This window comes from Carassius auratus, unplaced genomic scaffold (genome assembly GCF_003368295.1).
Source record: "Carassius auratus strain Wakin unplaced genomic scaffold, ASM336829v1 scaf_tig00000254, whole genome shotgun sequence".
NCBI lineage: Eukaryota > Metazoa > Chordata > Actinopteri > Cypriniformes > Cyprinidae > Carassius > Carassius auratus.
Genome location: NW_020523286.1, coordinates 776,490 through 797,640, shown reverse-complemented (window position 1 = coordinate 797,640; position 21,151 = coordinate 776,490). Strand labels below are relative to the sequence as shown.

At 36.9% G+C, this 21,151-nt stretch overlaps 1 protein-coding gene across 2 annotated transcripts in view; it reads left to right on the top strand.

Moving 5' to 3' along the window:
- Positions 1-21,151, top strand: part of LOC113068884 (polyhomeotic-like protein 2) — a 34,058-nt gene that overhangs the window by 4,747 nt on the left and 8,160 nt on the right. Inside the window, exons 1-7 of one of the 2 annotated variants that reach the window (XM_026241771.1) lie at positions 4,110-4,236; positions 8,203-8,437; positions 10,103-10,246; positions 12,002-12,079; positions 12,315-12,479; positions 13,683-13,835; positions 13,937-14,243. In XM_026241771.1, coding sequence (XP_026097556.1) covers positions 8,267-8,437; positions 10,103-10,246; positions 12,002-12,079; positions 12,315-12,479; positions 13,683-13,835; positions 13,937-14,243 — 1,018 coding nt within the window. In that variant the 5' untranslated portion in view covers positions 4,110-4,236; positions 8,203-8,266. Of the gene's footprint in view, positions 1-4,109; positions 4,237-8,202; positions 8,438-10,102; positions 10,247-12,001; positions 12,080-12,314; positions 12,480-13,682; positions 13,836-13,936; positions 14,244-21,151 lie in introns of those variants that run through there. The other variant, XM_026241770.1, reaches the window with a different exon arrangement.

Sequence of the window (21,151 nt, the reverse complement as noted above, 5' to 3'; positions counted from 1 at the left end):
GGGGAAGAATACAGCCTGAAAAGCTCTCACACTTTTGGCAGTATGACGGTAATTTATAGTCCCAGTGTGAGAGCATCTCTGAGCTAGACTAATGACTTGTTTGAAACAGACCATCATTTCATCTTTCAATTAAAAGAATAGTTCACCCCAGTGCTCTCAATTTACCTACCCGTATGTCATTTGGATACCATATGACTTTTTTTTTCTGTGGAATACAAAAATAGATATGAATGGCAAAATGTATTCAAATGTATTTTTCCATACAGTTAAAGTGAACAGTGCTACTTTTTAAAGATTGACAAATCTCCCTATCAATTTTCATCTCCTTTTGTGTAAACCATACATGTTAAAAAAAAAACATTCGGACCAAATAATGACAGCATTTTCATTTCTATGTGAACTATCCTTTTCAAAGATAAAACATTTGATTATTTCCATATCAGAAGCATGAATATTTTTATATTTTTGCTCTGTGTCACCTCATAATCCTGGAAGGAAGAATTTAATGGGCTACAGTCAGCTATCAGATTTAGGTATGCCTTAGGAACAACTCAGGCCTCCCAAGAGTGCTGTTTGACTGTTTTTAACTGGTTTTGTGCAACTAAAGACATTATTTTTTGATTGAGACATAATAATGAGATGGTTCTGCGATCTGGGAGGCCTGTGTTGTTATAGCGAGGAAATGTGTTACTGATGTACAAATTCAGGTTATTTCACGCTTGGACTCCACACGATAATCAGAAATGATACGCATCCAGTTTGTGAGCACTCGGCTGAATAAAACAACAGCAAAGTAGCCAAAACCGTGCTATACTGTTCCAATTTGTCTGGCTCTGTGAGCACCTAATTTATATGTAAATGGCTCCATCTTAAATGATAGCTTTGAATGACAGAATCCCAAATCATTGTGAAATTGTTCCACATGCTTGGCATTCCCGTTCAGTTGCTGATGATAAGGCAGCTCTATATTTAAACTGGACTATTTAAATATTCAAACACATGGGCTGTGTATTCATTTCCCTTTCCATTTACATTCAGTGTGGGCACCCAGATTTTTTCAGCTGCCTGGATATTTGCATGTGCAAAATTCTGGCTTCTATGTTCAAATCCACTCTGTCATATACATTCAGGGTTTTTCTGAAGTGATGAACCATTTTTCGTAGTATAAAGAACATTTTACCAATCTAACGAACCCTTTTCCACTATATATAACCTTTAGTGCAATGTTCTGTAGATGTTAAAGGTTCTTCATGGAACCATCAGTGCCAATAAAGAAGCTTTATTTTGTCAAGCTGGGTCATGCAAACTACAGTACCTCTAAAAACACTTGATAGCTGCCAGACAGAGAAACCCCCCTCTGTCAGGCTCTTCACACCGATACCATGACGACTGGGGTCATATTTCATGCTTTTTCAGTTCAGCAACGATGTGGCCCTTGCAGACAAAGCCGGCAGTTTTATGGTGGATCTTAAGGAAATGAGGGCCACAAATCTCGTCTGCCCGGTTGCCACATAGAAGGAATGTTCTAACATGGAGAATGATGGATACCAGAGAAGAGAGAGCTCTGGCAGGACAGAACAATGGCTTGTCAAATTTAAGATACATTTCTCACTTTGAACTATTTTGTGGTGTCTAGTCTGGAGAGCAACTTGAGAAGAACTTCATCTTGCTCTGTTGTGTGATTGCATGTGTTTGAGATAGAAGAGTATGGTACTGACTATATGTGTGCTCTCCACATCTCTGATTTATGACAAGCATTGGTGTATGCTCAACAGGCACATTGTTAAGCAGCATGTTTTGGCAAGGTCCTTCACTGCAGTGAGATCTTTCTGAATGATAAATGCTCTTGTGCTACAGAGCAGCACTGAATATGACAGAATGAGTTTCCCGAGTGTCAGATCTCGAGGTGACACCACGTCTGATGCGTCCATTAACTGTAGAAGCTTCTAATTGCTTCACTGTTTACTCACACTTGGCCAAAAGTGTCAAAGCTGACAGCAAGCATCCTGTGATGAAGTTAATATCCAGAGAGACTGTTAGTTGAAATAGCAGAGTGGTGAGCACGATCATTTCAGGTCTTAAATGTCACGATTACAAAACATGTGAGTCAGCTTAATAGACCATTATAATAATAAATCTTACCACTGTGGTTTATCAATTCATAATGTTATAAACAATCTACCAAAACAATATTATACACAATAAAAATACATTATACAATAACAACATTAACACAGTGATTATAAAGTACTAACATTTAATAACTTTTACAGCATTTATTAATATAGGCAATGTTTATTTATAAATATACGTTTGTTCATTGTTGATTCATGTGCATTGATAATACAAGAACAAATGTTGGATTTTATATTTTATAATCATTTTTAATTTACATGAACTAATAGTTATTTTATAATAATGTTAAATGTTACAAAATATATATAATATATGTTCAATATAATTATGTAATATTTTATGAAGTTCATTTTTTATGAACTTATGTTAAAAAGCGATATTACATTTTATAATTTGACATTTTACATTAATAGTTAATTTATATTTACTTATATTAGAATCTCTCACTCTAAAAACTTTTGGGTTAAGTACAACCCAGTGCTGGGTTAAATAACTTTTTAATCCAAACCCCTGGGTAGTTTTATTCAACTCAACTACAGTTTAATATGAAAATGAACCCAAAATAGGTTGTAAATTAAAAATCAGACACATACAGAATTACTAGCAGCATCAGCAATAATAAGATGAACATTTCTTAATAAACAATTAAAAAACAAAATTATTATTATTTATTCAACTTATTAATAAATGTTTGTTTATTGAACATTTTTATACGTTAATTGTATCTATTAATCTATGTATCTATATACACACACAGTCAAAGTCTCTCAGTTAATAATAGCCATAAAAGCTGCATGCATAATACAGTATACAGCAAAATGCAGTTTGCAAAACAAGTTTAGTATGGAACGCTGGAGGACATGTGAATACACATATGTGCAGTACTCAGAACAGTGGCTGACCATTAATCAGCTCTCTTCAGTCAAGCTGTCCGTTTATGACATGACAAATGCAGGACAAGACACACAACTGGTTTTAACAGTTACTCAACATCTTTTGATGGTCACGTTGCTGTGATCCTAGCGGACCGGTTTTGTCCAGACAGGCACAGATTGGGTGTCTCATCCATCTGTAGTCATTCACCCTGAGGGATTAGCCCTGCTTGTTTGATGTGGCCTCTGCATTGTGCTGATAACCCTTCTCTACCTGAAAGCCTCAACCTTACCTCATCTTTTACAGCTCCGGCTCGCTCATTGCTAATCCTATTTGTTTTGCTCAGTGCAGACATTGCATCCTGGTTGCTACACCAAAAGCACTTTTTGCCTTCAAAGAGTGTAACTCAATTTGGTGTCTGACTTTGAGAGGGTTTTGCGGGCAGCATACCCAGATGATGATGGCACTGGATGCTCAGTTAGCTATACAGAGCTGTGTGGTGAGGAGGTATCTAATGTAGTCTAGAAAGCAAATCGAGTGGAATAATGTGTAGTGTGTTGTGTTAGCTGGTGAAATAATGAGAGGAGAGAGGAGAGAGAGAGAGAGAGAGAGAGAGAGAGAGAGAGAGAGGGAGAACGACAAAGAGGGGACGAGTCTCCCTTTCCAGGGTAATGGAGAATGGACTGTATTAAGCTTTTATATGTCCTTGAAAGATTCCACGTCTAATGGAAGGTTAAGTGGGATCAAACAAATTCCACAAATGTATTCTGATGACTTCAATATCTAGAACTATAATAGAAAATCTCACTGTATGAAGTCTCTTTCTCTCTTTTTCTCTTAATGTGCACCCAAACAAACACAAATTACTCAGTCTGAATGTGTTAGACACATTACAGCAGGTGTACCGCACTTTAGAAGAAGATCTCTCCCATTTGGTTCTGTGGCCTGTCTGTTGGTCTAGCTGTTCCTCGGCTGAGTAAAGGCGGTGGGCCCCCAGGCCGGGTCTGTTTTGATCAACAAGTGTCCTCCCAGCCCCCAAGAAGAAAAGCCCAGGTCATTTCCCCCAGCAGCAGCAGCCTTTGATGTGTGTTTGTTTAATGACATTATTGGGTCCCAGTCATCTGTGATGGGAGGAGTTCTGGTCCAGAGAACAGTCAGAGTTTGGATTCTCCTAGCTGCTAGTTGTATCCTGTCACAAGCTGTGCTGGAAGCTGTCAGACTGTCTGAGTGAGTACAGTGCAACTCATTTGGTTTTGGCTTGTGAACTGTTTTTACACAATTTTGAACTTTAGAGAGTTCCTTGCTAGTAATTTTATGGCCTACAGGAGTTAATGAATCAGCTGCAGTTAAAGCAGTAGTGGAATGTTAAAAAACCTTATGCGCTTGTGTTTCCCATCTTTTGCAGGCCTCGCACATTTAAGTTTAAAAATTTTTGACATTATCCAGTTTCTCTGCCTCTGAATGTACCTTTCTTTTCTGAGGACATGAAGGTTATCAAAAAATATTAACTAATAATATTGTTCTGTTTTCCAAAAGTTCCACCTTACATTATTTCTAATAATATTCTAACTTTGTATTTTGAATTATGAAAGTAGTGTGATTTCATGGTGACTCTTAATGTTTAAAAAACTCAACGAACCACCATGGTATTAATTTTCTCAGACATGTTTTACAGGTTATTAGTAGATGATAGTAGCAGTAAATTTGAGGCTTTCATTATTTTAAAATTTTTCATAAATTATTTAAAATTGTGAAGCTGTGAGGATAAATGTGTGTATATAGTGGTGGCCAAAATTATTAAAACAGTAGTATCTTCAGCAGCTAAAAAATGGTTTTCGGTCAGTTATTTCTATGTTTTGCTGTAGTGTGTCAGTAGGAAATATTTTACATTTTCAAGCATTACATTTTCAGTTTACATTTCCAAGCATTAATTTTGCCATTATTTGAAATAATCCAGTGAGATTTTTGTTTGCACAAGGAGTCTGTCAACAGCCAGGATGCTTCTAAAAAACCTACCTGTAAACCTTAAACCTCGTCAGATAGATTTTCTTTAACAATTAACTTCTATTAAATAAATCACATGAACATTTGGTGTGACCATCCTTTGCGTTTAAAGCAGCTTTTGCCCTTGGTGCACTTGCGCATAGTTTTTCAGGTAGCTTTACAGGTAGGTTTTTTAAGAAGCATCTTAGAGATGTTGCCAGTTCTTCTGGATTTAGTCTGTCTCATTTTTTTCTATATAGATATAGATAAATAGATTTTTTTTTTAGAGCCTGTTATTATTGAAAGAATGTCTCAGACAAAAAGGTCCAAAAGCTGCCAATGGGACGGTACTTTTAAAAAAGCTCCACTTTGGTACCTTATTTATCCCTAAAGGGTTTAGTACCAAAAGTTTATATGTTAGTACCTAAATGGAATATATCTTTTGAAGGGGTCCTGCCCCAGTGACAGCTTTTGTACATTTTTTTTTACCTTAGAAAAATCTTGCTGTCATTCCTGTTGCACATACTGCTTGGCATACTATGTGTTTGACTGCCTCTAAATAACAAAAATCAGCATTGCAAGTGTGACGTTATCTAATGCATTCCAAAGACACAAAAGCAGTTTTACCTGAGTTGAAATCAAAGCATTAATCAAGCTTTTAGCATTTTATAGAGCCTGTTGTTATATCTCTTATGGTCTATGAGATCCCAAGATGGATCAAAGCCTGGGGCTGCCTTTGGTGCTTTTGTCATGACTGCGTTATGTTGTTCCAGCCGATCAGTCTTCACATTTGTTCAGAGATACTGGAGCTGGCATGGGCATGTTGATCATAAATGAACTGAGGCCTGCAATTGTGAGAAGTGTTACAGTTAAGCAGTCAAGAATCACCAAACATCCAACAAACAGTGTAGCTGTCACTTTCAGTGAGAATTAAAAATAAGAGGATTTAGTGGTGAAAAGGACCTGTCTGCACGGATTAAATCATGATCCTGTCAGATGGGACTCGGTGTGAGAGTGACATGGATTTTAATGCACAGCAAACCACTGTATAAGTATATTGGAATCAGGTGAAAGGTCTGTGATTGGTTCAATGATGATCTCCCCTCAGGGTAGCAGAGAGTTTGGTTATTTCCAGGTTAGCTGAATGCATTTTTTGCAGCTTAGGAAGTAGCTTGTGTAATTATCATGCTCATTTTCCATATGTTTAAATTTAAATGACCTTTGCTGTCTGCTCACTTAAAGATGTCTGTAAAACCACTAACTGAATGATAGTGAATATTCTGTTGCGTTGTCACTGACCACTGTATGGGGGAACTCCTGTTTACTCTGTTACTGAAACCTGATTATATAATATCCTATATAAGCTCCCACCACTGAAATGAGCCACCAGCAGTGGGCGATTCATTCCCCTGTGGCCATCCAGTACTGAAAAAAGGGCTAATTTCTGAGCAAATTTCAAACACGTTGTTGCAAATGTCACTTTGCAAGTGTAGCTCATAGTGCTGGGCACTACGAGTATACATTGAGCACTCTTTTAGAAAAACGAAATAACTTTTTGTGTGCTCTGGAGGCCACTTTAAAGGGCTGCCGGTCACAAATCTCACTGGATAGTGGATGCTATAGCACTGGCTTATGCCTCAGCTGGCTTGCAATGCCCTATAGGTGTGAGCACCCATTCCACCAGAGGAATGGCCTCCTCTTGGGCCTGGTTCAGTAGAATCTCTATTGTTTTGATCTTTCCCCTTCGCTAACGCATTCGTCACTTCTGAGCGGCACATGTGCAGAGCTGACCTCAAATGTCATCTGTCCGGAGCTGATTTCATGTACAACAGTGAATGCAAGCTAGATTAAAGTGATTATTACATTTTACTTTTCTTACAAAAATGCATAGATTCGGTTCAGGGGGACAATGTTCACCCCAGGAGCCATGTAAGACACTTTTTATCATGGATGGGTGCTTTTATAACTCCGAATTGATTCATCTGAAAGAAGAAAGTCATATACACCTAGGATGATTTGAGGGTGACTAATTTATGGGCTAATTTTCATTTTTGGGTGAACTAACCCTTTAAATATGGAGCTAGAGATACAGGGGAGTAGCATCACTACATCAGGGGCATGTTCAAGTTCAAAACGGTGCGCAACGTTTTGCTACGGTTTCCGGGTTGAACGTCATGTTTCGTGCACCGGTGTGCAACGGGGTTTGAGATGCGTTTTCTCGTGTTTGGTGGGTGTGTCAGAACTGCAGTCCAATCAGCAGCAACATGTATATAAAGCACGCGGTATTAAAGTGAACTCGCACAATGGCTTCAAGGAAAATAATGTACAAATGTGTTCGTTGCAGCTCGGTATAAGCAACAACTGAGGATATTAGAAGACATGTTTGTCGTAAGTTTTATTGTAAAAATATAGGATATCAACATAATGATGTAGTTGTTTATATTTTTAGCTTCATTGCAAGTGTATGACATTTGGTATAGAAATAAACAATGGTAATTAAGTGCTTTTCCTAAAAATCTGAAAGAAAATACAGGGTATTAAAACCATATGAACTACAAATAAAGTCAGTTTGTGAGGCTAAATAGATGGCTCCGAAAATTCTTCACAAAGAACACAAAGAATGGCCTTCTCAGCTGCCATAGTTGCAACTCTTGCGCCATCAGAACAGTGTGTTCAACGCATCACCGTTTCTGTTTAAAAACGTTGTGCAATCAATATAGGAGTCACACCAGTTCGCTCATACATTAGTGGCTGGAATATAAATTGTATGAACAGGACAGTTTGAGAGTCACACCCACTGGTGTAATTTTGTCTCAAAGATGGTGGTGACATTATGGGGTACTTCTTATTAGAACATCTGCTTTAAATATTCATGATAAAACCTAAAATTATTAATTATTGTAACTCCATATACAGTATTCAAGTGCTTTTATGAGCATTAGCTACAAAATTGACTTGGTGGGAACATGTCCCATCCGTCCGACCCGTATGATCACAACAGCTATTGAATACGAATCACTGAACAGAGACCACAGTGAAACTCCTTCCACCAAAAGAGTGATCTGTGTACAGTAGTAAGTTTTACAACCCTAAAATATAAGATGCTGACAAGTTCCGAAACCTTTCACAATGACATCTACCACTCAGTGTCAGCAGTGTAAAAAAAAAAGCCTCCCAGTGATGTGCATGTTGCTGTTCTGTCTTTCTCAGCTGGAGGGGAGTGTGAAGGATTGACAGTAACCGTGGATCGGGCACAGGCAGGCGGAGGCCCCCCATGGAGAAGGAGAAGGAGCAGGGAAGTGTGGCCTCTAGTGCCTATGTCACCATCCCCAGCACCACCTCAGCCTCCACCGGCAACATCACTACAACAAACTCCTCCAGCAGACAGCAGGCTGTGCCTCAGATATCAGTATATGGAGGAATCACAGACAGACAGACTGTTCAGGTAGAAAAAAAACCCATTAACAGTCAGTCCTTCACTGTGCCCATAAAATTGCATTATCCTCTGGCTCCATCTACAGGCCATGTGCATCAAGTACTTCTAAAATTAGCATGAGGGTCTCATTCATCATTAATGTGGTGTTCTTTGTTAGTCATGTGTAATTAGGTTTGTTGTTTTATTTAGTAATACATTCTTTTAAAATAAATATACATTTTATTACCATATAATAGATCCTTAACTATCCTGAATGATAGTCGAGAACTTCTCTATAATTCACCAGCTGACCAGCAGCGATTGGCTGCACAGAACCCGATCTCTGAATTTGAATGGTAGTATGCATTAACACTGAGCACATGGTCTGTAAGGATCCAGCTGGATTTATTCAAGAGAGCTCAACATTTGGCCGTTCACAGGGTAAAATCGGTTTTCTTTTGGCAGTATATGTACATTGTTAAACATGCTGATATTATATAAGAGACTGCGAGACCCATAATCTTGCTTCTTAATAAGAATGTGAATGTTTTCAGTTGAACATTTTCCAGTTTAAGGATATCTACCCTTATCTGACTTCAGGAACAATCATTTTTGTTATGCATTTTAGTGTTTATTTCCTTTTTTCCTCAGTCAAATTACACTCATACCTTTAAATACATTGCAGAAATATATATATATATATATATATATATATATATATATATATATATATATATATATATATATATATATATAATGTAATAGTAATATTTTTTATTATATAATAAAAATATATTACTGTTATAAAATTATTATGGTAACATTATGGTAAGTTTTCCCTTTTTAACATTTGAAAATTCATTAGCTAACACGAACTAACAATGAGAAATATAATTTTATAATAATTGTTACAGTATTTCTTAATCTTTTATTAATGTTAGTTAATGCAAAAATAGTTCATGTCGGTTCACAGTGCATTAACTAATGGTAACAGATACAACTTTTGATTTTACAATAGATATTTCTTTTTTAGAAAATGTTGAAATTAAGATGAACTAGGATTAATAAATACTGTAGAAGTACAGTTCATTGTTAGTTAACAAATGAGGTCTCATTGTAGCATATTACCATAATAAATATTAAAATAATATTAAGGATGAGATATGAACACATATACAAGTGGAAAACAAGACAAACTACTGATTTAGAAAATGATCTGTTGCAGCGCAAATACAATTACCTGTTACCAAGTTTCGATTATTTGTTTATTAAACACTTTATCCAAATGACTAAGAGAGAGAGAGAGAGAGAGAGAGAGAGAGAGAGAGAAATAAAAGCAGTAGTTTTCATTTTCATAACACACAAAAAAAGATATCCAGTGGTTGACATTCCAGTGATTGCCCTGAGGACAGTGTGTACAGATCATGTTAGGTGGGATACTTTATCTGTAAAGGGAATGTAGTCATGCTGTCAGGCTGCTGTGATGGATGGCAGTGACCCCACATGACCTAACAGTGCCCCCACGACCCTCTGTGTTTACAAAGAAATCACAGAGAAATTATGTGCTGCTTACACATTATACAACACAAAATGTTTTTCTTTATGCTTCTGTGGAATGAAACACACCATGAATAATATATCCACTAAAGAACTAGGGGCAGAACAATATTGACATGTTCATCTCATCTTACTCAGGTCATCCAGCAGGCCTTGAACAGGCAACCCAGCACAGCGGCAGCTCACTATCTACAGCAGATGTATGCAGCTCAACAACAACACCTCATGCTACAGACCGCAGCACTACAGCAACAGCACCTGAGCCTGGCTGCAGTACAGCAGGTGGGCACACACCTCATAGACATATACCGTGCCATCCAAAAACCATTAAAAAAATTCTTTTGCTTTTAGTTTGTCTACTTGAGCTGCATGAACCCCACACACTTGTGGACATCATGTTTTCTTAAGCATGATTTGAGAATGATGCTATTTGATCTTGAGCTTCAGTAGAAGAACATCTGCCCATCTGCATATTAAATTCATGTCTCAAATTTGATTAATGGTTTAGAAATAGGCCTGTATCTTAAATGTTACTTAATGTATGCCAAAACATTTCCTTTTCATATATTTTTCAAACTCCTAAATCTTCATATTTTCAGATTTAAATTAGATTCTGAATCAGACTTTCGGACTCCACTGTACAGCAGCATATGCATCCATTAAATGCTAGCTCAAGCTTACTGGCGAAGTGTAACGCATGCTGGTGTTTCTTTTACTCAAAATTATTCTCTGATCCAACAAATTAATTCTTGTTCTAATATTTGATCATCTCAGACAAGATTTTTCTTGTTCGTCTCTCCTTAATGTGTTTCATTTGGAAAGATCAAAGAAATAGTTTGTTCAGTGAGTTTACTCTTGTTCAGGTAGTGCTTTACTGTATGTGAAGATAGTGAGGTAGTGATTACAATACAATACTGTGTGCTGATAAAAGCACAAGGTCACATAAGGTCTAATGAAAATCACTCAGGGCTCTTAATGAACTGTGTACTCACTAACTCATGTACAGGGGCAATAATTGGTAGAAATAAAATGCTAAAGTCAGCTTAGACATTGCCAAGCATGTGATTGAGTCATTTAATAATTTTATTTAATCAAAAATTAGACATTTTAATAATATCATACACATTTCATTAAATGTTTAAGAAGACACAAACCAATTATTACAACAAAACCTTGCAGAATTCATCAAATCCAATGTCAGTATTGAGGATTGTGCTGTTATTTTCACAACAAAATCATACGAGCTCTTGAATGATGATGATGTCATTAAGAAACTAGTTAAAGGAATTTTGCATAAGGATTGAAAGTGAGATTGGGAACAAACATTATTACCAATCTGGACAATATTCCAAAGAAAGCACGTTTTGGTAAAAACATTTTGATTAGAGAATTTTCCAATAAATTGCAAGTTATTATTGTTAGTTAGTTAGAAATGCATATAGTTAAAATGTCAATATTCAGTCTAATCACAACTAGTGAAATGATTTAAAAATCATTTCTATATTCAATTCATTTTATATGTCAAATATTTTTTGTGTTTGATTCAATATTTGATGGGCATGTTAAAATGTACTGCTCAATATTAAAAATGGCTTAATACCTAAAAGATTTGGTGGCGGGATAGTTTTGATTCAGTAAATTTTACAAATAAATAACAAAGAAATGACAAGTAAAACACTGAATTAAACACAAAAAGTGGAAAAACGTAATTAATATTTTCTGGTAAAAAATATTTTTTCGAAAGCAATGAACTAATAGTCACCTGTTTTATATTTATAGAAATGAAACATATTTTGGTTCACAGAATGGAAATAAGTTTGGTGGAGTAAAGCAGAGCTGAATGTATTGTGTTCACACTGTGCTGTGGGAATGAGGGATCTGTTTCCTGCCTCTCTATCTCTCTCTCTTTCCTTCTCTCTTGCTCTGTGCTGTTGTTGTTGATTAATGAGTGCTAGGTTTGACTTGTGACCTGTCTCTGTGTCTTTCCTTCTTTTGCCATCTCTCTCTTTCTCTCTGGCATTCATTCATTCCCCATAGGCTAGTATAGTGGCAGGAAGACAAAGCTGTAGTCAGAATGGCACTACATCCCAGCAGACTGTGGCCTCCCAAACCACTGTAAGTATAATTAAACCTGACATTGATGTCTCTCTCAACAAGTCTCCAGAGCTACAGAAAAAAAATGGTAGTGGGTATTACTTACAGTCAACCACTTTTTTACCTGGCAGCTTCCTTAATGTTTGGCAGATTGTGATTATTTGTAATGTTTTGGTTGAGATTGTGATTTATTATTTTGACTGCACAGCTTTCCGAAGAAAGCATACGTTGTTAAGATTTTTCCTTGTTGAAACAGATAAACCTTGCCACATCCCCAGCAGCAGCTCATTTGATCAGTCGAGCCCAGAGCGGGAGATCTGTTCCAGTCTGCATCGCCCAACATCAGGCCGTGCTGCTGGGAAACTCCTCCACACCCGCACTCACCGCCAGCCAAGCACACATGTATTTACGAGCTCAGATGGTAAATCCTCTTACACACACCCAACCACATGTACAAATGTGCAGTCTAAATAAAGACTTACCACTGTTTTTTTTACATTCTTCTTATAAAAATGACCACACATAAAGCATAACCCATTTTATTTTATTTTATTCATTATTTTTGCACCAGTATGCAATTTCCTGGAGGATTGTGTCATTAAGAAACTACTGACAGGAATATTGTAAAATATTGTGTTAAATTATATAGAGAACATTGTGAATATCTATAAAACTATAAAATTACTAATTATTGCTACTGTTAATAATACTAATAATTATTGTTGCTAATACTTATTGCTGTAAACAATATTTTCAAAAGACAAAAGAAAACTTGTTTTGTTTAAAATATTTAGATTTTTTTTAATGGTAAAAAATATATATATACTGCTGATATATTAACAAATTGCCAGTTTTTCCTTTTAGTGAAAATGGCCACATATTCTCCAACCAAAAGTGCCGAAATTATTTCAAATTCACCTGTACAAACATTAATCATGATGTTGTGAAATTTCATAGTCTCCCTCTTTAAAAAGTTTGTATTTTTCTCAATTTATAAGATTGACTGTCCCTAAAAGGAGGTTTTGTTATGTTTTGCTAACTTCTGGATGCAAATTTGGCATTAAAGTATAACAAGTAAATCCATACACCCCATGTGTAATTTTGGAGTGGTCACATTTCAAATCCTGTATATAATTGGATTATTTTGGTCCTCCCTAATGGCTGCTCTCACTGTAGTCCGGATTATGCCAAGTCAAACGCACTGCTACTAAACAGTCTTCTCCAAGATTTCCTCTTGAATAAATAGTAATTTTCTTGCAAATGGAAAAAATAATTGGCGTCTGACTTCATTTTACAGTGTGTGTGTAGTATTCATACTTACCATCTTACAACATCTTGGCCTTGGATAGTAAACGTGGCACAGCTGCAGCTCTTCAATAAGGATGCTGACGAAAATGTTTTCACTGGCACATCAACTCTATTTTCTCAAATACGGTTTTTGGCTAGGAACTGATTAAATGAGCTGTTTGAGATCTACCAGAATTGGAAATGCAGTCCTTTCAGCACTGTAACAGCTGAAATGGCTCAAGCGCTCTCTCTGATGTCAAATCTGATAGCCTGGTTTTGTTATATAAATGTGACTCATACAGTTGGATGAAGCAGCCATTTTTCGTGTGATTTCCAGGCACAGCAAACCAATCTTGTGCAAGTAGCAAGGAGCCTAGGACGAGCTGTTCCTTTGTCCCCTCAGCTCATCTTCACCCCAACTGCCTCAGTCACAGCAGTTCAGCCAGAGACCTCTGCGCTGTCGATCAACACGCAGCCCACTAGTGGACAGGTAACCCTAACATACCAACCTGACTTGCATCTATACCAATATGTGCTGTTTTTTGAATGTCCCACCAAAGTCACTTCTTGTCCTTCTCCGCTCACGTGCAGAACTTGGCTCTTCATGGCCAGCAGGGGGCGCTGGCTTCCTCCCTCTCTCAGTCTCAATTACAGAGCCTGAGTGTGAAACAGTGGCCCGGGGCATCAGCGCAGCTCTCTGTGACTAGCCAATCAGTGGCCCGACTCAGTAGTCCTGGAGCGGAGCCGAGCTCTCAGGGAGCTGCTGCAAAGAGCAGTCCTGCAGAAACGCCTTCTGAGACTGTGGGAAAAAATGACAAAACCAGTGACCTCACAACAAGGGAGCTAAACTTTTGTCCCAATGTGACCTCAGTAGCGGGCCATCCTCTCATCAGCACAGGTAAGCCATCACAGTCTGGATGCTATCTTCACATGCAGATCCAGTGAAAGTGTAGTGTCTCAATTGAGGAGTGAAAGCAACAAGAAAAGCTCAAGTGCGAGGGACATCTGTCCCTGAGCATTTAACAGGGTATCAGGTTGCTGTGGTAGAGGACTCGAGGAGCACACTGGGTGTGTATGTGTGTATTTGTGGCTGGTGGGATTCTGTGTTTGATTGCACTCCCGCCCCCCAAAGTCAAGCTGAAAGGATATCCATTTGTCACTGAGACAGATATACAACCTTTTTGGAGCAACAACACAATTTCCCCCAAGTACTAGTAAAGTGAGACACTTGTAAACTAAACCCTAAATTATTGACATTCAGTTAGGGATATTAACAGTATTTAAAGGGGTCATATGATGCTGCTAAAAAGAACATTATTTTGTGTATTTGGTGTAATGAAACATGTTTCTATAGTTTAAAGTTCAAAAAATGCGATATTATCCACACACTTTACATTATTGTTTCTCCTCTACGCCCCGCCTTCTGAAATGCGTTGATTTTTGTAAAGCTCATCGGTCCACTGGATAAGCTAGCCAGCGCTTTGTGCCTGGCTGAATACCACAAGTGTGTGATGGAAATGTTACGCCCTTTAACATATTGTGATGCCCTGTCTGGCCAGAGTGGTGAGACATAAACATTAATTACAATATAAACGTGATATAAACATGATTTGTAGTCGTGTCGTCTTTTGGAAAGGCCAAACATAGTAGTTTTGTTTTCTCAACAAAACAGCATCACTCAACTTAGTTAACGAAGGCCAGAGGCCTAGAGTGAGCTGCGGCCAGCTTGAGTGTGCAGAGGTGGTAATAATATTTGCATTAATATACAAATATTTCCACATAGTGACGAAGAGATGTGGGGGCATGTTAGAAGGAGCCGTTTCAGGGGGGCGTGGCCAAGTCTTTGAAATCTTTGAAACTTTACAGATCTTTTTATGCACCAAAAGCTTGTAACACTCCAAAGAGAAAGGAAAATGTTTAATTGCATCATATGACCCTTTTAATATAAGCAATTTGTGAGTCATTATACCCATGGATGCACAACGTATTGGTATCATATTAGTTACTGTCTGATGTTAGAGATTTTTTATTTTTAATTTTACATTTAAATGAAATTCTGCTGATGTTTTTGATCTATTTTTTATCTTTTTATATTTTAGTTTATGTTTTGATTATAATTGATTTATACTTGATAGTATAAAATTTTATTAATGTCATTGTAATATAATGTTTTAACCAAAGACTTTTAGAGGCTTTCAACTCTTTCTACTGGTCTGCATGTATGAAACACAGAGAAATGTCCATAAGAAAAGTCCAAAAAGTCTGTTAATATGAATTTCCTTATGGATTTTTCAGTGTGTTTTTTACCTGTAATTGAATCATTCATTGCTTTGCGTTGTGCATTATTTATAAACTTAAAGGAAAACCCACTGGAAAATTCTTTTTTTTTTTTTTTGCTTACACACACACACACACACACACGCACATATACTATATACAGTAGTCAACATCTGAAGTGGATCAAAAAAGTTAAAAATAAAAAAAAGTTAGACAAGAACTGGTATGGTTTTGGTTTTAGTAAATCTTTGATGAAAGATTTTGATCCACATCAAATGTTGACTACTGTGTGTGTGTGTGTGTGTGTGTGTGTGTGTCTGTATTTATATGAAATTAATGAAAAAAAATACAGGATCTAAGCATCTCAAATGAAAACCAGTTAACCTTATAAAAAATGCATCTTGAAAACCACTGTGTTCTGATTTATTCAAATCCTTTTTTTTTGCACCCAAAAACATGTCCCGTTTAAATGGCTCATACGAAAGATACTTTTTAAACCTTGCATCAAGAGATTTCACTTCTTGTTTTTGCATTTGTCCATTACTCTCATAACACATCATCCATCACTGACATATTAATAGCAGCAAGCCAAACAGAACAAGCATACCCTTCAGCAGAGCCACTCTAAGTCCGATACAAATGGAAACCACAAGCGGGATAATGTGTTATTTGTGGGTGTGGGTTTCTGTGCATGTGGTAAGGTCCTGGCCATTTCCTGTAATAAAAAGCTTAACAGAGAGGGTTGAAGCACCAATATACACCAAAATACTAAAGACAAAGCCAGAGAAACCACTGGAGCCATGAGAAGGGTACCAGCCATTAGAATATTTTGCTTTACATATTTTGCTTTACTGTTGCTTAAATGAGTTTCATGCACCTACAAATAGCATTATGATAAGTGAATTCAGTTCTATTTAAACATCAACCAATTTCTAGTAGATCCTAAAAGAAGACCTGTTATTATGAGAAATCTTGGTGGAAATACTATATTTAGAGAGGAAAAGACTATGGAGAAACCAATTGGTAAATGTAAATGGTGTGTTGAATGGCTCACCCTCCCATTGCCCATGTTTTCTTCATGAGGTATTCATTAGACATGAAAAGCATATAGCCAGGAGCATGAAACTCAAAGAATTTGGACCACGACTGGAGAGAAACCTATAAGTAAGACCAGACATTTCTTGGAATGACCACTGCAGAATTGAAGTGTTGGGTCTCCATGAAGTATTTTTATCAGGGCTGGGATTGTGGACCCACAGATTCTATGATTGTAAGGAACCCTGCTCTAGACTGATGTCTTTGACGATAACACCGTGTTGCATCAAGCCACTTTGGCAGTGTGAAGTAAAATAAAGAGTCTATGTCAAGTAAACTAAACTGAGCTGAATAATTACAGTTGTCTTCTGTAGAGATGCTTTATAGCTGAATCAGACTTGTTTTTATAACTGATGAACTCTGCAACACCGGCACTCTTGTTAGTCTGACATGAATCAACACTAAACTGACTTGAGCTGAAAAACACTAATACTTGCCTTCTGTAGAGTTGCTTTATAGCTAATTACGAAAATAAACTTTGCAAATCTTTGCAAACACTGTTATTAAATTAAAATGAGCTAAATAATGAAACTGTTGTCTTTTGAGAGCTACTTTACCACTGCAATTGTATTAATTTTATAACTGAACAACATAAATACAATTAATACATACAGTATTGTTCAAAATAATAGCAGTACAATGTGACTACCCAGAATAATCAAGGTTTTTCGTATATTTTTTTATTGCTACGTGGCAAACAAGTTACCAGTAGGTTCAGTAGATTCTCAGAAAACAAATGAGACCCAGCATTCATGATATGCACGCTCTTAAGGCTGTGCAATTGGGCAATTAGTTGAATTAGTTGAAAGGGGTGTGTTCAAAAAAATAGCAGTGTGGCATTCAATCACTGAGGTCATCAATTTTGTGAAGAAACAGGTGTGAATCAGGTGGCCCCTATTTAAGGATGAAGCCAACACTTGTTGAACATGCATTTGAAAGCTGAGGAAAATGGGTCGTTCAAGACATTGTTCAGAAGAACAGCGTACTTTGATTAAAAAGTTGATTAGAGAGGGGAAAACCTATAAAGAGGTGCAAAAAATGATAGGCTGTTCAGCTAAAATGATCTCCAATGCCTTAAAATGGAGAGCAAAACCAGAGAGACGTGGAAGAAAACGGAAGACAACCATCAAAATGGATAGAAGAATAACCAGAATTGCAAAGGCTCAGCTAATGATCACCTCCAGGATGATCAAAGACAGTCTGGAGTTACCTGTAAGTACTGTGACAGTTAGAAGACGTCTGTGTGAAGCTAATCTATTTTCAAGAATCCCCCGCAAAGTCCCTCTGTTAAAAAAAAGGCATGTGCAGAAGAGGTTACAATTTGCCAAAGAACACATCAACTGGCCTAAAGAGAAATGGAGGAACATTTTGTGGACTGATGAGAGTAAAATTGTTCTTTTTGGGTCCAAGGGCCACAGGCAGTTTGTGAGACGACCCCCAAACTCTGAATTCAAGCCACAGTACACAGTGAAGACAGTGAAGCATGGAGGTGCAAGCATCATGATATGGGCATGTTTCTCCTACTATGGTGTTGGGCCTATTTATCGCATACCAGGGATCATGGATCAGTTTGCATATGTTAAAATACTTGAAGAGGTCATGTTGCCCTATGCTGAAGAGGACATGCCCTTGAAATGGTTGTTTCAACAAGACAATGACCCAAAACACACTAGTAAACGGGCAAAGTCTTGGTTCCAAACCAACAAAATTAATGTTATGGAGTGGCCAGCCCAATCTCCAGACCTTAATCCAATTGAGAACTTGTGGGGTGATATCAAAAATGCTGTTTCTGAAGCAAAACCAAGAAATGTGAATGAATTGTGGAATGTTGTTAAAGAATCATGGAGTGGAATAACAGCTGAGAGGTGCCACAAGTTGGTTGACTCCATGCCACACAGATGTCAAGCAGTTTTAAAAAACTGTGGTCATACAACTAAATATTAGTTTAGTGATTCACAGGATTGCTAAATCCCAGAAAAAAAAAAAATGTTTGTACAAAATAGTTTTGAGTTTGTACAGTCAAAGGTAGGCACTGCTATTTTTTTGAACACACTCCTTTCAACGAATTGCCCAATTGCACAGCCTTAAGAGCGTGCATATCATGAATGCTGGGTCTTGTTTGTTTTCTGACAATCTACTGAACCTACTGGTAACTTGTTTGCCACGTAGCAATAAAAAATATACTAAAAACCTTGATTATTATGGTTAGTCACATTGTACTGCTATTATTTTGAACAATACTGTAAATACATTACTGTGAATCTGCTTTGAAACAATCTGTATTGGATAAATGAGATGGCTCGAGTTCACAGAAAGCATTTAAAATTGCGATGCTGTGCAGCGAAATTTGTCATTTAAGTTTTTATAAAGTTTACATTTTATTCACTTTCACAGGGCATCTTGAAGAAGTGAAAATGCGAGACACTTAAAAACATCAAACGCTTGTTGCATATTTACGTGAAAATGAGCTGTATATGCCACTGCAGACAAAATTCTTTTGGTTTTTTACTTGTGTTTGAAGTAGCACTCAGTTCTGAAGCCGGGGAAATGCTATTCTATAGCACTTATTCCTCAAAGGCCAGGAAGTCTCGCAGACATTTCTTTTTTTTTCATATTAAACTGGGCTGAGAAAGGGCAACAGTTAATTATTTATCAACATGGGTGGAACTTAAACCAGAATGTGGTCTTCAGTGCTCAAAGAAAGGCCTGCATCTGTTGTTGCTATTCTATGAATGCTTTGAACTTAACAGGCTGCTAGAGGAGTGTGTGAATATGACACACCATCTGATATTGTGTTCATTTATGCAGAAACCAAAAGCATATAGATGATAAAAAAACACTCCCACTATCTTTGAACAGACTCTCTATTTTTATGGAGGATTTTGTTATCAAGACCAGCGCGTTTGATCGCTTGTCTTATTACATTTGTTCTTCTTTTAGGCAAAGCATGGCATGAGAATTTCATTACACTTATCGGTCTCAGCAGTACTCAGTAACACAAATGTAATCTTTTAATACGGAGTGAAGAAATTTTAAGACCAAGTGAATTCATGTCAAACAGTCCAAAACAATAGACAAATTCTACAGTTGGCTAAGCATGTGTTGGGCAGCTCCAACAAACAGAGCAATATTAAAAGTGCCACATTGTTTACGCTCTTCAGGACTGGAAACTTAAGTTTCAACATTTTAAAATGACTCACTGCACATTTAAGGTTCTGCACAAATTAGGCTGACATTCCTCTGAGCTACCACAGCACAGGCTGTCAGAGTATGTCTAGCTGAAGGTTACTTGGAGCCATCTGATTCATCGAGGTCATATGGTGCTTCACGAGTGGATGAATAGAGCCATGCTTCATACACCTTACAGCTGACATTCCAGATCAGAAAGCTGAACTCAGCCAAATGAACCCATACACCTCAAGTCAACAAGATAAACCTGCTAGAACAATAAAAAGACCTCCTGGAATCTCACAGGCATCACATTAAGGCTGTAGTGCTATAGTCTTATATCTTACAGTGAGACATTATTTTACTTATGAATGTATTATGTATGCACGTTAATTGCCACTAAAATCATCCATCATTTAAATTTAATCAACCCAACTGAGTGGTGTTGTTGCTCTAACAATATGTCAAAGTTTCATATACAGCATACAGGTGTATATTTGGAGACTCTTTTATATAAGTTATATATTGGGACATATATTGGGCCAACTTCATATATAAAATCAACCAAAAAAAAGTATATCATTTTATAATAAATATATACAAATCCAATCTCCAAATTGATTGCTGTAGGTGATATACGTTAACATACATCATATATATTCAGGCAGAATTTGAACCCCATTGGGTATTTGGTGGTGTTAGATGAATTTACTGAGTGGAAATTCATTATGCACAACAACCAACATTTAAAATTCTCTCATTAAGTACTCACCTTCTTGTCGTTTCAAACATGTTTATCTCCGGAACACAAATTAAGATATTTTTGATGGAATCTGAGACCTCTCTGACCCTCCAAAGACAGCAAAGATATTACCATGATCAAGGCTCAGAAACATAGCAAGGACATCGGTAAAATAGTCCATGTGACATCAGGGGTTCAACCGTAATTTTATGAAACTATAAGAATAGTTTTTGTGCGCAAAGACAACATCATAATTTATTCAACAATTCTTCTCCCTGAGTTACCGTTTTCCACCATTTTAGAGAGTAATCAACGTAATGATGCATGTGCGAACTGTCTACTGAACATAAATGTTGATTACATTGATTGTAATGAAATCAAACTTCAGAATGACATGAAAGTAAATAAATAATAACAGAGTTTTCATTTTTGGGTGAACTATCCCTTTAATGGTGCAAATTTGTTTAAAAATACAAATTATGTGGGGGTATTTTTAATTTACGTACTATAAAAAAAAAACTTTT